General features: G+C 52.0%; 3 protein-coding genes across 4 annotated transcripts; 2 read left to right on the forward strand and 1 right to left on the reverse strand.

Annotated features, from left to right (window-relative positions):
- The first annotated feature begins 3,815 nt into the window (after positions 1 to 3,815).
- Positions 3,816 to 9,232, forward strand: abcf3 (ATP binding cassette subfamily F member 3). Of its 2 annotated transcripts, XM_023961949.1 has the most exons (21): positions 3,816 to 3,966; positions 4,299 to 4,446; positions 4,517 to 4,593; positions 4,666 to 4,721; positions 4,820 to 4,917; positions 5,828 to 5,950; positions 6,021 to 6,287; positions 6,365 to 6,445; positions 6,570 to 6,629; positions 6,700 to 6,756; positions 6,831 to 6,853; positions 6,928 to 6,983; positions 7,058 to 7,258; positions 7,345 to 7,421; positions 7,487 to 7,531; positions 7,615 to 7,747; positions 7,813 to 7,901; positions 8,048 to 8,139; positions 8,217 to 8,349; positions 8,421 to 8,508; positions 8,797 to 9,232. In XM_023961949.1, exons 1-21 carry the CDS (start codon positions 3,861 to 3,863, stop codon positions 8,953 to 8,955), a joined length of 2,169 nt encoding a protein of 722 aa, XP_023817717.1. In that variant the 5' UTR covers positions 3,816 to 3,860; the 3' UTR covers positions 8,956 to 9,232. The 2 variants fall into 2 exon arrangements, with proteins under 2 accessions (XP_023817717.1, XP_023817716.1); XM_023961948.1 differs by having other exon boundaries at positions 3,831 to 3,966; positions 4,517 to 4,721.
- A 1,956-nt stretch (positions 9,233 to 11,188) lies between these two features.
- Positions 11,189 to 14,485, reverse strand: LOC105358398. The gene is made up of 5 exons (XM_023961778.1): positions 14,355 to 14,485; positions 12,808 to 13,323; positions 12,657 to 12,733; positions 11,809 to 12,042; positions 11,189 to 11,731 (listed from the first exon to the last, which is right to left on the reverse strand). Exons 2-5 carry the CDS (start codon positions 13,316 to 13,318, stop codon positions 11,474 to 11,476), a joined length of 1,080 nt encoding a protein of 359 aa, XP_023817546.1. The 5' UTR covers positions 13,319 to 13,323; positions 14,355 to 14,485; the 3' UTR covers positions 11,189 to 11,473.
- A 56-nt stretch (positions 14,486 to 14,541) lies between these two features.
- LOC101159168 (dual specificity protein phosphatase 14) lies at positions 14,542 to 16,524 on the forward strand. The gene is made up of 3 exons (XM_023961779.1): positions 14,542 to 14,674; positions 15,648 to 16,049; positions 16,108 to 16,524. Exons 2-3 carry the CDS (start codon positions 15,739 to 15,741, stop codon positions 16,328 to 16,330), a joined length of 534 nt encoding a protein of 177 aa, XP_023817547.1. The 5' UTR covers positions 14,542 to 14,674; positions 15,648 to 15,738; the 3' UTR covers positions 16,331 to 16,524.

Below are 16,524 nucleotides of genomic sequence, written 5' to 3' on the forward strand. Positions count from 1 at the left end.
CTTCTTCCACCTCTGTCAGCAGAACCATCAGCTTCTCTTCAATCCAAACGAATCACATTAAAGGTCGTCTGTCTTGAATAAACAGGACCACAGGCCGCCCTGCGGTCAGGAATAGAAGTCACTTAGCTTTAAATAATGACCTTCATAGAAACCTGCATCTGTCCACAACCGCCTACCAACTGACCCCCATGACTCAGAACCGTCTGGTCTTTAGAACCGGTTCATGTCTATAGACTGAATCCACCTGGATGGAAGAACGTCTCCACAGACCTGCACCGGCCAACCCACAACATCAGAACTCTGGGAAAATAAAAGCTAAAGAGCCACTCTACTGAAAATGGTTTTGGTGTTCTCGCAGCATTTTTGCCACGATGGAGAACATTTAGGATCAAAACTGCATTTCTGATTTCTTGATTCAAATCAGGAGCAGATTAAAAATGCAGTCAGTGAAATGGGCGGGACCAAAGTCTCCATGCTCCGCCCCTTTCTGATTATCCACCTGCAGACCAACAGATCCATGACCGTCTTTGTGTTCCTAGTCTGAGCTGGAATCTGGATCAGAACTCATCATCATGAAGAGACCAAGACTTTGAAGATAGATCGGTGGGACTTCATGACAGAAAACGAGCAGAAAATGGTTTATTTGTTGCATTTTATTTTGTTTACGTCTCATTATGAAACAGAAGTAACTATACTGAGCATTACTCCCAATGAGTTCTATCACTAGAGGAGACACGCCCGCTTTAGAAGCCTGGCCGACAGTGGCGGAGCGCGACGCCATCTTGGTGAGGTCGACGACGCCCACATGACAATGATTTCTATTACTTTTAGAGGTGTCTAAGTAGCTTTTATAAACTGTATATATTTTTAGATTTAAATATATTTATACATATATGTAAATACATTATATTTTATGTCTATAATATATATATATAGATACATCATTTGTTGTTATTAAAGAAGAGAAACAGTCAGCCTTAAAAGCTCAAACTTGAATGAAAATGCATTGTTGCAGGACTTCTTACAAATAAATAAAATATTAGAAAGAATTTTTAAAATTAATTTCTAAACATTTAGAAGTTTTAATAATAATAATAATAATGAATTTTATTTATATGGGTCGCCTTACAGATAGAAACAATAAAATACAGTTAAAAGAAAGACACATTAGTTAAAAACATACAAAACAATGGAATCATAAAATTAATTAGGTGGGTATGCTTTTCTGAAGAGGTGGGTTTTCAGATTTTTAGCAAACTGTGGGAGTGAGTTCATGTTCCGCAGACCTGGGGGAAGTGAGTTCCAGAGCTGGGGGGCAGAGCGGCTGAATGCTCTGCCCCCCATAGTGACGAGCCGAGCGGTGGGTGTAGCAAGCTGGAGTGAAGAGGCAGACCTAAGGCAGCGGGTGGGAATGGCAACATGGATAAGGTCAGACAGATATGGGGGGGCGAGGTTATGGAGGGCTTTGTAGGTCAAGATAAGGATTTTATAGTTAATCCGGAAAGACACTGGTAGCCAGTGGAGTTTTTGTAGAACAGGTGTGATATGCATAGTTGAGGGGGTTTGTGTTCTGATCCGGGCAGCAGAGTTTTGGAGCAGTTGTAGTTTGTGAATAGTTTTGTAAGGGAGTCCAGATAAAAGGGAGTTGCAGTCGTCCAGACGAGAGGTGATGAGACTGTGGACTAGAATGGCCATGGAGTGAGGACTGAGAGAGGGGCGGAGACGGCGGATGTTTCGGAGGTGGAAATAGGCCGTCCGGGTGATTCTATTGATGTGGGCAGTAAAGGAGAGAGTGCTGTCGAGGATGACACCCAGACTCTTAACTTGTGGGGAGGGAAGGATGGAGCAGTTATCATAGGAAATGGAGAAGTTAGGGAGTTTATTCAGGATGGTCTTTGTTCCTACGATGAGGAGTTCAGTTTTGTTGCTATTTAATTTAAGGAAGTTTGCAGAGAACCAGGATTTTATTTCAAGAAGGCATTTGGAGAGGGAGGCAGGTGGAAGAGTGGAGTCAGGCTTGGAGGAGAGGTAGAGCTGGGTGTCATCTGCATAACAGTGAAAGTGGATGTTGTGTTTACGGAAAATATAACCAAGGGGAAGAAGGTAAATGATGAATAGCAGGGGCCCTAGGACAGAGCCTTGGGGCACACCTGTGGTAACTGGAACTGTGGGAGAGGTGAATGACTTTAATTGTATGAATTGCGTGCGGCCTGAAAGATAGGACTGGGACCGGCTGAGGGGTAAGTCAGTGATGCCGATGGTTGAAAGTCTTTCCAGAAGGATGGGGTGTGAGATTGTATCAAATGCAGCAGTCAGATCGAGTAGAAGGAGGATGGAGGCTAAACCAGAGTTTTAAACCTCTTTGACATGTAATTTAAATTAGTTAGAAAAACCCAACAATAAGTCAATAATAATAATAATAATAATAATAATAATAATAATAAATCAATAGTAAGTCAACACAAACAATAAATAACAATAAATAAATAATAAGTCAATAAATAAATATAAATAAAAATAATTATATTATTATTATTATTGTTATTGTTATTATTATTATTTTTATTTTTATTAATAATAATAATAATAATAATAATAATAATAATAATAATAATAATAATAATAACAATAATAATAATATTCAAAAGAAGTCCAAAAGTAAACAATAGATTTACCTTAAAAAAAAAACAGTCTGGCCTCTTATCAAAATCTGTTTCCACAAAATGTTCTGAACATATCCAGACTGTATTACTAGTTGGTACCACAGTGATCCATCTGGATTAGCTCTTTTATTGCTAAGATCCACTTTTTCCCTAAGTCTGAATCCATTGGAAACCTGCAAGAAAAGTTCAGTCACTGAGTCAGAAATGTATAAATCTATATTACTATAATAGCCTAGTATGCTGTATACAGGTTTAGCAAAATAAAATGTACATTTATATTGACAGCAAATTATATGTACATCATGCAGCATGTAGATAACAGCCCTGCAGCATCATGCATGTCAACATGTGTTCTATTAATGAAGCCCCTGCAGCATTAAAAGAAAAAAAATTAAAATACTTACCTGTGAAATGATATACTTCCTCCTTCATGGACTCATTTATCTGATTTTGGCAGTTGAAACCCAAACAATGAACTGGTATTATGCAAAAAATGTGTTCACATGCTGCACTGCAGCAGTAACTTGACCTCACCAAGATGGCGGTGCTCTCCTCCCATGAGGAACCACGTGATGTCTCCTCTAGTGATAGAACTCATTGATTACTCCACTCAACATAGCAAACTACTTTAAAACAGCAAAGTAATAGATTACTGTAGCATTGATAACCTCTGACGCTTCTGTCACCTAATGAAGCATGTTGGGACCGAGGACAGAACCCTGTGGAACACCCGGACTACATGCTGTGTGAGGCAGACTCTGGATCTGCACCATCGTTCTGGATCTGTGGGGATTTGAACCATCAGGCTCTGACGGTGATGCTTGGCTGAAGGGTTCAGGCATTTCATCAAGAACTGGTTTGTGGACTCTACACAGTGGTTGGGGTGTGAATGCTCTGTCTGTTCCCCTGAGGTGAACCGGAGGGGTCCATGAGACCCCGCTCCTCCATCCAAAAGCTCGGAACCGCCCCCGGAAATGACGCTGCTACGACAGACTGCTGTCCGGGCGGATGCGTCGTTTTGACAAAATAAAATGATTAAATTAAATGATTAAAAAAACTTTGAAAGGAGGTTCTCTTGTTTTTCATCATTAGTTTATTCTTTTTTTTTTCATTGGTTTATTCTTTCATAGTCGGCTCCCATTGGTTGACGTCACTAGACTCCACCCCCACACCCCCGGCTCTGTCGCATGTTGACGCATGCGCGCCGCGCGGTGTGCAGGGCCGGCTATCATGGCGTCGTACGTGGAGATCCTGAAGAGCGAGTTTCCGGCCATGGACCGCGAGCTGTTCGACTACATCACAGGTGAGAGCGCGCGCGGGGCCGTCCCGGGGTAGCTGACCCGGCCGAGAGAACGTAGACCGAAAGAGTTCCGCCTGGCCGAACCGGTCACCCGCCGGGGGGGTGACGAGGTCCCGACAGGCCCCGACCGAACCGGTCCTCTCCAAAAACTGCGGTAGAATCTAACGCGGTTCCCCACGTTTGAACAGAACTTCATGACGTAAGCAGTCCTTTGACCGGAAGTCCTGTTAGAACTCAGGGGTTTGGTTCTGCTCCCCCCTCATGCTGTCTTTGCCCCCCCCCCCCCCCCCCCCCCCGTGGAGGTTCCGGTCCATCTGAGCTGCTCTGTGTTTCAGCGGTCCTGGACGGCGGCGGCACAGACTTCGAGGGCAGTGAGGAGGTGTTCGAGGCCATCGGCGGCGTCCTGCAGGAGGTGTCAGCTGACTCCAAGAACGAGGAGGAGGTCCGAGACATCTGCGTCCAGATGTTCAACACGCTCCAGCTGTGAGGTCACGCTCCACCTTCACCCCACCCACGTGGGCGGGCCGCACTAACCCTTCTCCCCCCGTGTCAGGAGCAACCATCGCGACCCGCAGAGGCAGGTCCTGCTGGACGCTCCGGTCCAGCTGTCCCAGATCTCTGCAGAATCCGGTAAGAAGTCCCGTTCCTCAGCCGGAACCTTTGGTCCCCGCCGCCATGGTGACGCCACACCTGTCTCCTCAGGTCCAGCTGCCAAGGACGTCCAGGGAATCTGGATGATGAAGCGTCCTCAGAACACGGTGAGTCCCTCATGAGTCACTGGTCCAAGACCACCGACGGTCCGGTGGACCTCCGACTGAGGAGGGACCGATTCTGAAGAACCGGATGTTCTCCTCAGATGGTGGACGCCAAGAAGCTGGAGAAAGCCGAGGCCAAGCTGAAGGCCAAGAATGAGCGCAGGAGCGAGAAGGACTCGCAGAAAGCGTCTAACCCACTGTGAGTCGCCGGCACTCGTCCTCACGCATCGGTCCTCACCTGTCCTCATCTACCTGTCCTGTCCTCGTCTTTGAGGACTCCTGATTGGACCAGACCTTCACTTCACCATACTGCAAGTTTTTAATGCATAGAAAAGTTTGTATCCGATGGGAAATGCCATTAGAAACTCTGATCAAGTCGGTCTGAGTCATGTTTCTATGGCAACTAGTGTCACCAATCAGGAGTAGCGAGTTGGAAGGCCACACCCCTTCTTTTATTGAGACATCCGATTGGTCCGTTTATAAACTGAAATACTTGAAAATATCCTGAAATAACGAGGATTATCAAGGAGTTAAGAAAAGTATCGGATCAAGAACGGTTCCTCTGAGCGCTGGAGCGACTGTAGACGGGTTCTTGTGTCGGAACGCCGCAGCGGAGGACGTCAGTACCTGTCGTCTGCTCCACGTGTTCTCCGACATCCAGACCACGTTCACGCGATCGAAGTCGGCGCCTGGCTTGGGTCGATCACCAGGATTCGGGTCTGAACCGCATCCCTGCATCGTCTTCCGTCTTTGGTTTTGGTCTTTGGTCGTGACATAAACCTACAGAAAAGCGGCTAACCGTTTGGTAAACAGAACGAGTTCTGCATCACGTAAATGGATCGTCTCACCGCCCTACCCTACCTTACTCTTATCCACCTGTCCTCTACTTTACCTGCTTGGAATTGTCCTGGCTCGTCTTTCTTCACCTAGTTTACCGCTGGTCTTTACCTGTTCCTACACCAGTTAGTACCTCACCTGTGCTCCTGCAGTTGTCCTTGACCTCTACACCTGTCTTCATGTCTTTACCTGCTCTTTGTTGTGTTTTCTTGCCCTCACGGGTCTTCGTCCGTCCCGACCTGTTCTCACCTGTTCTCACCTGTGTCCCTCAGCGTTTTGGAGGAGGCCTCTGCCAGTCAAGCGAGCAGTAAGAAGGAAAACCGCGTGGACCAATCAGGAAAGAACCGCAGCTACGATATCCGCATCGAGAACTTTGACATTTCTTTTGGAGAAAGGTGAGTGCAAACCTGCAGAGGAGCCAGCAGGAGGCGCTGTCAGGACCTACAGGTGTTCATGTATGCGCAGGTGCCTGCTGCAGGGGGCGGAGCTGTCCCTGGCCTCAGGCAGACGCTACGGTCTGATTGGACGAAACGGTCTCGGGAAGACGACTCTGTTGAAGATGCTGGCGAGCCGGAACCTGCGCGTGCCGGCGCACATCTCCATCCTGCACGTGGAGCAGGAAGTGGCGGGGGACGACACGATGGCGCTGCAGAGCGTCCTGCAGAGCGACAGTCTGCGCGAGGGCCTCCTGAATGAGGAGAAGATGCTAAACGCACGCATTGCTAACGGAACGTAAGGAAGCCCCTCCCTGCTGCCTGGTGGCGCCAACATGGCGGCACCGTCTCAGATGCCTGCTGCTGTCGTTTCAGCGCCGACGGGATGGAGAGCGTCCGCCTCTCAGAGATTTACATGAAGCTGGAGGAGATCGAGGCAGACAAAGCCCCGGCCCGGTAACTATGGTGACAGGCTGAAAGCGATGGCGGGCGACGCCCACCCTGGGTGGGCCGTCTGGGCCGCGTCATTGCCAGAGAAACCGGGACAGAACCTTCTTGTCATCTGTCTCCCCCCATTCAGAGCCTCCGTCATTCTGGCAGGTCTGGGATTTTCTCCCAGAATGCAGCAGCAGGCCACCAGGTAAGTGACCCCGCCCACAGACGGGGCGCTCAGGTGCAGCAGGTGCAGCAGCTGTTTTTTCTGGTTTCAGGGAGTTTTCCGGTGGATGGAGGATGAGGCTGGCGCTGGCCAGATCTCTGTTTGCGCGGTGAGTTTCCACTTCCTGTTCAGTCTGACGGGGGAGGGGCTTGTCACCCTGACGATAACGGTTTGTTTTCCCAGGCCGGACCTGTTGCTGCTGGACGGTGAGTCGGATTTGTTGGCCCCGCCCTGCTGGCGGCGAGGGGGGCGTTGTCTGATGGTTTTGTGTGCGTTTTAGAGCCCACCAACATGCTGGACGTCAAAGCCATCGTGTGGCTGGAGAACTACCTGCAGGTCTGAAGCTCCGCCCCCTGCCGCTAGCTTCACGTAGGAACCCTGCAGCTGACATCTGCTCTGCTGTCCCTCAGACGTGGCAGTCCACAATCTTGGTCGTCTCCCACGACAGAAACTTCCTGAATGCCGTGGTGACGGACATCATCCACCTGCACTCGCAGAGGCTGGACAGTTACCGCGGCGACTACGAGAACTTCCTGAAAACCAAAGAGGACCGGCTGAAGAACCAGCAGAGAGAGTACGAGGCCCAGCTGCAGTACCGCCAGCACATACAGGTGAGGACCTTCCATCCTGAGGGTCTCGGGACCGCCGGCTCCATCAGGCTGCGGCGCCCGGCTGACGATCCGGTTTGTGTTTCTAGGTTTTCATCGACAGGTTTCGGTACAACGCCAACCGAGCGGCTCAGGTGCAGAGCAAGCTGAAGCTGCTGGACAAGCTGTGAGTGGCGCTCCCCCCGACGTTGTGTTTGCACGTTCTGCTCTAACCGCTGCTCTGCCCATCAGGCCGGAGCTGAAGCCCCTGGAGAAGGAGACGGAGGTCACTCTGAGGTACCGGCAGGCGTTTGGTCCACGGCCAGCTCCTCATGGTGGATCACATCATCCTGACCTGACTCCCTGCTTGGGTGTTGCAGGTTCCCAGATAACTTTGAGAAGCTGTCTCCTCCCATCCTGCAGCTGGACGAGGTAGAGTTCTACTACTCCCCGGACCAGCCCCTCTTCTCGGGTCTGAACCTGTCGGCTGACCTGGAGTCCCGGATCTGCATCGTAAGTGTGGCTTCAGCTCGCGGTCGGCGCAGATTCCTGGTTCTGAAGGAGGTCTGTCCTGACAGGTGGGAGAGAACGGCACCGGTAAAACCACCATCCTGAAGCTCCTGATGGGAGAGCTGACGCCGCTCAACGGAGTCAGACAAGCTCACAGGTGAGGGGTCCCGGCAGAGAGCGGTCCGGAAACGCCACGCTGGACCGCCTCCAACACTGGTTCTGGTTAACTTTGGCTCAGTCCGACTCAAGTGTCTGACAGAAATACAGCTGGAGTTCCTCCTGACCTCTGCTCCACCTGTTCAGGAACCTGAAGATCGGTTACTTCAGCCAGCACCACGTGGACCAGCTGGACCTGAACGTCTGCTCTGTGGAGCTGCTGCTGAACAAGTTTCCCGGTAACCACGGCAACCGCTGTCACTGCGGCGTCAGCTCCACGCCGCGCTCAGACCGGCCGCTGCCTTTGCTTTTGCAGGACGGACGGAGGAGGAGTACCGCCACCAGCTGGGGGGCTACGGCATCACCGGGGAGCTGGCCACAAGGCCGGTGGCCAGCCTGTCCGGGGGCCAGAAGAGCCGAGTGGCCTTCGCCCAGATGACCATGCCGAGGTAGAGCCGCCGCCGTGGCCATCACGATGGCGGCAGTGAGCATCAATGACGCCTGACTTCCTGTCCTTCAGTCCAAACTTCTACATCCTGGACGAGCCGACCAATCACCTGGACATGGAGACCATCGAGGCTCTGGCCAAGGCCCTCAACAAGTTCAAGGTGGGCTCTACGTGTCTGTGTCCATGTTCCCCCCAGGAGGAGTGCCGGGCTGGGGACCAGCACCGGGGCCCCAGACCCGGGGCCCCAGAGGCTACATGGGCAGTAGAGTGAAGGGTCTTCCATCCAGACCTTTCAGTGTCTTTATGTGACGTTAGTCTAGCCCCCATCTTCACACAGCGCCCCCCGGAGGCCGTGTCAGTATCTAACTGCAACAGGATGACCACTGTCATCTTCTGCTGGGGTGTTTGCGGTGGGGGGGTGGTCCTGACCTCTGTGACCTGTGTGCAGGGCGGAGTCATCCTGGTCTCCCACGATGAGCGTCTGATCCGCTCCGTCTGTAAGGAGCTGTGGGTGTGCGAGGGCGGGAAGGTTTGGCGCATCGACGGCGGCTTTGACGAGTACCGGGACATCCTCCACGAACAGTTCAAGAAGGAGGGTTACCTGTGACCACACCCACCCATGCCGTGACCCCGCCCCCGTCAGAGGAGCACCTGCAGCGCCTGAACTCGTCCGCTCTTCCAGAGCCCAGACTGAACATTTTTCCTCTGCTGTCTCACCTGCCGTTCAGGTGAGCTGCAGAGAGGGAATGGGTTGGCTGAGGTCACCTGGTGACGTCACAGAACTCTGGGGGAGGAGCCTCTCGTCTGAGCGATTTCATTGGTCAGAGCAGAGTGTGAGAACTAAAGACTGTTAAGTCCTGAAATAAAGACCTGAGTCCACCTGATGCTCACCTGCCTGAGTTCTCTTCAGCTTCACCCCTTAGTGAAAGCGTGACCCCGCCCCCCAGAGCCGCCACCCTTCATGGAGAATATCACTTCCTCCTGTGAACACTGGGGGGGGGCAGCGGTCCAGTACAGTCACGTTTCCTTCAGCGATTTACTCAACATCTGGCAGCATTTGAGGCCTTCCATGGTTCAACTCTAAACGTACCGTTTTTAAAAATATTACAAAGTTAGGGGGAACATGCATGAGGGGGGGGGGGGGGGGGGAATGGTTCTGTTGGATCCCAGAGAACTTCAGACTCAAACATGTCAGACGCTGAACAACAGCTGCTCTGGACTCAAGCTGCTGTGATGAAGACATCTTCATCACAGCAGCTTGAGTCAGTGAGGAAGACCACCAGAAGACGTCTACATGGCGTCTACATGGCGTTTACATAGCGTCTTCATGGCGTCTACATGGCGTCTACATGGCGTCTTCATGGCGTCTACATGGCGTCTTCATGGCGTTTACATGGCGTCTACATAGCGTCTTCATGGCGTCTACATGGCGTCTTCATGGCGTCTTCATGGCGTCTACATGGCGTCTACGTGGCGTCTTCGTGGCATCTACGTGGCGTCTACGTGGCGTCTACGTGGCGTCTTCGTGGCGTCTTCGTGGCGTCTACGTGGCGTCTACGTGGCGTCTACGTGGCGTCTTCGTGGCGTCTTCATGGCGTCTTCATGGCGTCTACATGGCGTCTTCATGGCGTCTTCATGGCGTCTACATGGCGTCTACATGGCGTCTTCATGGCGTCTTCATGGCGTCTACATGGCTTCTACATGGCGTCTTCATGGCGTCTACATGGCGTCTACATGGCGTCTTCATGGCGTCTTCATGGCGTCTTCATGGCGTCTACATGGCGTCTTCATGGCGTCTACATGGCGTCTACATGGCGTCTTCATGGCGTCTTCATGGCGTCTACATGGCGTCTTCATGGCGTCTTCATGTCGTCTTCATGGCGTCTTCATGGCGTCTACATGGCGTCTACATGGCGTCTTCATGGCGTCTTCATGGCGTCTACATGGCGTCTTCATGGCGTCTACATGGCGTCTACATGGCGTCTTCATGGCGTCTTCATGGCGTCTACATGGCGTCTTCATGGCGTCTACATGGCTTCTACATGGCGTCTTCATGGCGTCTTCATGGCGTCCTCATGGCGTCTTCATGGCGTCTACATGGCTTCTACATGGCGTCTTCATGGCGTCCTCATGGCGTCCTCATGGCGTCTTCATGTCGTCTTCATGGCGTCTTCATGGCGTCTACATGCCGTCATGAACTCTGTGTTTCACCAAAGTCGTCTTCATGTCAACATTTCTTTATATTTCATCCGATCTTCTTTGCGATCATCAAAGCTTTGTAACTCCAGAACCGTTTTTCTCCAAACCAAATGAATGAACGTCAAACCGGATCAATCAGAATCCCATCCTGGTCCGGTATTGTGACGTCAGAGGAGAAAACCGGAGCGTTCACGGGAATCCTTGGCCCCTTCACTGTTTTTCTGGAAGCATGCTTCACTAAGAATGACACACAAAAAAACACACAAAGAGCAAAAATTCTCCTGCAAAGTAAGCCTTTAACGTTGGGAGTGGGGTCATCTAGACCCACTAGACAGAGCTCTCAGAGCTTTTTTCTTCAATGATTTGTGATCTTCACTGGTGTCCATGGATTACATGAAACCTTTCCACCTTTATCATGGTAGGGGGAACACCTCAATGGAAGGGGGGGGGGGGGGGTCATAGGATAGCACAAGGGTTACAGCTTTCCATCCAGAACAAAGTGTTTTCCTCTGAAACGGGGTTCATGTTTTCAAACCATCATAAACCATCATCCCTGATGTGATGAGTGGAAAAACCTTCAGCCTTTTCAGTGTTACTGCAGTCTATGCTGGGAGCGACTTGATAATGGTTTTATACTCAAATACACGAAAGACAGAAGTATTTTATTGTAACCTACATTGTTGGTTCACAACACGTTACAGTAGCGAAGTGAGCCGCTGGTTCTGACCCAGACGAAAGTGGATCTGCTGCTCTGCTTCAGAACCGTTGGAGTTAAAGAGTCCCACGGCAGTTCAAAGCTCGTGTGCTACTTCCTGTCAGGGCGACAGCTCCAGGGTTCAAACGCGCAGAAGATCTTACAGCGGTGATTCCCGGAGACTGCTCCCGGTTCTGACCCGGGATGGCTCTCTGGATGCTGACGGGATCTTCTAGCACTCGGTTCTTGCAGCAGGCCCGGCGCAGTGCTGCTTCTTAAGTCTGATGTGTGGCAGGACGGCGCTGCGGTAGAACAGCTCCAGCTTGCACACGGTCTCCTGCCACAGCTCAGGCTGGAAGCTCACCGGAACCACGGCCGTCTCCTGCAGGGTGAAGACCACCAGGTCGGCCCGCTGCAGGCCCGTCACGGCCAGCTGACACTGGATTTGGGTGAAGTAACTGTGGCTGGTCTTCAGTCGGTACTGAGGCGGCTGGATTGGGAGGAAGCGAGCGTCAGAGGATCAGAGGAGTTCCTGGCAGCAGGTGGCAGTAAAAGGGCGGAGCTTACATGTCCGGGTTGCAGCTGCAGGCAGAAGGCGGGGTCCTCCCTGCAGGCGTCCTCCACCCGCCTGTTCCTGTGCTTGAAGGGACACTTCACCTCCAGAACCAGGAGCCGTCGGCCCGTCCGGCTGTCTGTCACGATGCCGTCGGGACTCGCAGCCAACCAGGACCGCTCTGGGTCCACATACAGACCGCAATCTAGAACTGAGACCGGGTGGCCCAAAGCCTCCGACTTCAGAACCTGCAGGACCAGAGTCACATGACTCGTGACTCAAATCCTTCCTGCCCAATACCGTGACCCTGTTCAATAACTCACAATGCAGAAGATAACCTTTGCACATTTTGTTTCTCTTTTTCTTTATTTTGCACATTTCTTTACCTGCACTGTTTTGTAAATAGCTCTTTAAATTATACTACATTTTACTTGTTCTTGTTTTTTTTTTAAATTTATATTCTTAGTCTTTTTTCCTGTCAGTTGTTATGGTAACGAACAAATTTCCCACGTGTGGGATCAATAAAGTATTTCTGATTCTGATGACACTTCCTGTAGTAAATGGTGGACCTCAACCCCCAGAACCCCCCCCCTCAAATAAAACAGTCAGAAACCCCCCAAAAACTGTCAGGACACCCTCCAAAAACTGCCAGAACCGCCCCAAAACACTCAGAATCCCCCCCAAAAACAGCCAGAAACCCCCCAAAATACAATCAGAACCTCCCCCCTCCCAAATAAAACAACAATCAGATACCCCCAAACACAGCTAGAACCCCAGTTTGGCTGACTTCCTGTTCCTGTTTGGACTGTTCCATCTCAAAGTTTTGCTCACTACAGGTGTTTGGTCCGGTTCTGCGCTGTACCTGGTATCTCCGGACTGCTTCTGCCTCCATGTCGACCCCCCAGCTCATGGCTCTGGTCTGGACTCTCGGCCCCTCCCCTGTGTAGATCCAAAGGTGAGTCTCTGGATTCATCATGAAGATCATGAGACATCAGCTGAGGGGTGTGGCTTACCTGTGACTGCATCCAAGTAGGACTGAGGCGGGGTTTGGCTCTTGCCGTTCACAAAGCGACAGTGAGCGATGCCGTGAGCCACGGAGGCTGTGATCCGGTTCTTCCGCCAGGTGAACCAGTGCTTGTTGAGCCTCTGCCCGCGAGTCCAGGCTTCTATCTGATCCACCAAATCCTGGTCTATTTGGATTTCAGAGTCCAGTGGGAGCTGCTCAGGGGTGGGAGGGCCTGGTTCTTCTTCAGGTTTTTCTTCCCCATCAGGATCCGGTCTCACAGCAGGTCCAGTGCTGTTGGTAAACCTTTTCCCTTTGACGTCCTTGGTGTTAGTCCTGGTCTGGAGGGGCCTTGCAGTAGCTGTTCTGGTCCAGGTTTTGCCTTTCGAGGCAGTTTTGGTTAAAACTGCATCTGCTGGGACTTGAATGGAGGGGTGGTAGCGGACCTGGGGGAGGACTGGTTTCTGGGATGGGAGCGTCTGTCCAGAGGTCTGCCCGGCGCTTTGCTTTCTCATGGTCATCAAGTCTACATGTGAAGAGGGTCCAGAGGAAAAACCGTTTCAGACCAAAGACACTAGAAACCAAAACAGTGAATGAAGCTGATCAAAACCTGAATGTTGGTCCTGAGCTCCTTGGAAGGCATCGCCCCCACAGGGGGGAGGAGATTAGAGATCATATTAGAGTTCTCACGTGTCAATCAAACGGACCCAAACCGCGTTTGAACCACCAACTGATTCAGAGACCTGGACTGAACCCGTGTGACGTCATCCACAGAAAATGGTTTCTGCAGCTCCAACCAAATCAAGTCAATTCAGTCCCGTATCTCTGCGGTACAGACGCCGCCACGCTGGAGCCAGACGTCTCCTCAGGATGCAGGACATTTATTCACAGCGTGACGGATCAGAACCAGAGGAAAACCCGCTCAGGAAATGGGCGGGTCAAATTGCTGCCATTTTGGTTGCATGGCTGTTAGCTGTGAGGCGTGAGGGGCTGTAAGCTAGTGGGAGAGAGTGTAAACAAAGGGATGATGGGACATCGGTAGACGTCCTCCGCCCACAACTGAGAGGTACATTTCTGATGAACTGCCGCTCTGCAGAAACTATGTCCACTCAGGTTTATGGATTCTGGCTGAAAACATCGTCATCATAAAAAGACGACCGGGAATGATTGGAAACAGATCAGAAGATGATCGGAGAGGAAAAGATGTTTCACATCCAGAACGTTCTTCTGACCAACAGCTGTTTCTTTCTCTGGAGAAGCCTTTGAAGTACTTCCTGTTTGGAACGCCAGGGGGCGGGGCCACTCAGTCCAATTCTCTTTTCCATTCAAAGGTTAGCCTCTGCTTTATTTTTTAAAAGGCTGACCGGATGTTTCGGTTTGGGAACTTCCGCTTTTGAAATCTGCTTAAACAGGTGAGAGAATGCGTCAGACGAACAAAACTCTGTTTTTCACCGACTGTCAGTGAACCCAGCTCGTTACTTAAACACAGTAACAATATCGGAACCAGCACGAAGTCCAGCTCTGTCCTGAACCCGGTTCGGCACGAAGGACACTCACCTGGAGCGGCAGCTTTGATCCGGACTCGGTCCGCGTGCTCGAAGGAAGAAGTGAAACTGAGCACTGACTCACCAACCCGTGACACGCGCTGCTCCGCCCCCACCGGCGCTCGGGGGCGGGGGGGTCCTGTGCGGGTATTCGGGGCGAATCACTAGAATCTTCTCCTGTAGGGCATACCGGGGCATACCGGGCACTGCTCGCAGCGACCAGGACCTGCTCCTCCGGCTGTCCGTCCCCTGGACTGTCTGGGTCTCTGCCGGTGTCCGCCTTCCCAGTCGGGCCGTCGATTTCTTTCTGCCGCTTCTCCCGGTTTGTCCTCGGTAGGGCCCCCCGGGGCGGGCTGGCGGCGGCCAGGGTGCACGGGTGTGCCGTGTGGGCTGACCATGTGTTGTCCCGGAATGCCTCAAGGGGTGGGGCGGGTCCCTGCCCGGGTCTTGGCCTCTTGGCCTCCGGTGCGCACGGGGGGGGGGGGGGGGGGGTGTTTGCTCCGGGTCTTTGTCTGGCGGGGGGGCTCTTGGATGCCTGATCGGCCGGGTTGCTGTGCTGCCTCCCCCTGGCTCTGGGGTGGGGGCCTCCTGCCTTTGCTGGAGCATTCAGAGTGAGGATACATATGTTTTGTGTTATTGACTGCCCCCCCACACACACACACATCCCCCACATCCTAACCCCTTACCCCCCAATCTCTAATATCCCTCGCTCTCTCTTCTTTGCTACCATCCGGTCCAACAAGGAATGCATACAAATATAATTATCATAAATAAAGCTTAGCCTCAAATCCAAAAGGGGTTTATCTAAATATACTCTGCTTGTCTGAAGTGAATTCTGTCTTCAGCTCTGATCTGATCAGCTGTTGGACAAAAAGAAATCTTCCTCTGTGGGTCACTGAGACCAGATCCATGACTAAAGGATCCAGAGTCCTGACAGAAACCATTATCACAAACGCCTCTGCGCACGTCGGTTCCGTTCTCAGCTGTGGACCATCTTGTGGTTCTGACTGACTTTGGTTCCGGTCCAGTTAAAACCCCTGGAGGAGAGCAGTTCCCATCCGTTGGACGTTAGGGAAACTCAAGACAACAAAGTCAGATTGAACCAATCGCTGATCAATAAATCAATACTGATCAATAAGCCAATCACTGATCAATCTTTAGAAAACTCACCACATCAGAAATGGGTTTTCCGTCATTTGGGTTCCGGGTTCTGTCTGGGTTCTGTGGTAAATACCTTTTGAACCAATCAGAGACGGTTCTACAGACCGACGCCCACTCCACACCCGGTTCCTGTTCTGCTCAGCAGGAGCGGTTCTGACAGACGACCACAGAGGGGCGCTGCAAGGGTTCTCACCGGGCCAAGAAGGTTCTGTGGAGAATCTGGCTCTGCCGGTGTGATGCGGGTCTCGCGGATCTCGGCCCGTCTGTTCCTCAGCGACCTGGACTCGGCTCTGGACCCGAGCGTGCTCGCCCGCAGGGGCGTCACGCTCGTCATCAACGCCAGCGGACTGCAGAACCTGTCCTACCCGGCGCTGGAGGGCCTGCAGCTCCTCCACGTCCCGGTCCAGGACCGGCCCCACGCCCCTCTCAAGGACCACTTTGACCAGGTGGCAGAGCGGATCCAACAGAACCGGACAGGCAGCACGCTGGTGCACTGCACAGCTGGGCGGAGCCGCTCCCCGACTCTGGTCATGGCCTATCTGATGAGGTGAGCCGGTCCACAGACCCTCTTCAATCAGATCCTCGCTAACGGTTCTGGTCCACAGATGCGAAGGCCTCAGCCTCTGTCAGGCACACGAGCAGGTTCTGGAGCAGCGGCCGTTTATCCGACCCAACTGCGGGTTCTGGAGGCAGTTGATGGAGTACGAGCTGGTGCTGTTCGGCAGGAGCTCACTGAGAATGGCTGACACGGCCTGTGGGGTTCTGCCAGAGGTTCTGCAGGACCCGGGGGACCCAGGCTCCTCTGCAGCGTACTCTATCGTCATGTGAGGTCCTGCTGGGTTCTCACCGACCCGACAGAACCGCTAACTGACAAGAACCGCATCTTCAGAGTAAAAACTATGACTGCAGTGTTTTGTGTAAATGTGACAGACCCCCCCCCCCCAGCAGGGTCAACAGGGAGGTCACCTGACACCCCTCCACCTACAGGGATTCATTTCAAAATTAAAGCTTTTGACATCGTC

Source organism: Oryzias latipes, chromosome 13, assembly GCF_002234675.1.
Source record: "Oryzias latipes chromosome 13, ASM223467v1".
NCBI lineage: Eukaryota > Metazoa > Chordata > Actinopteri > Beloniformes > Adrianichthyidae > Oryzias > Oryzias latipes.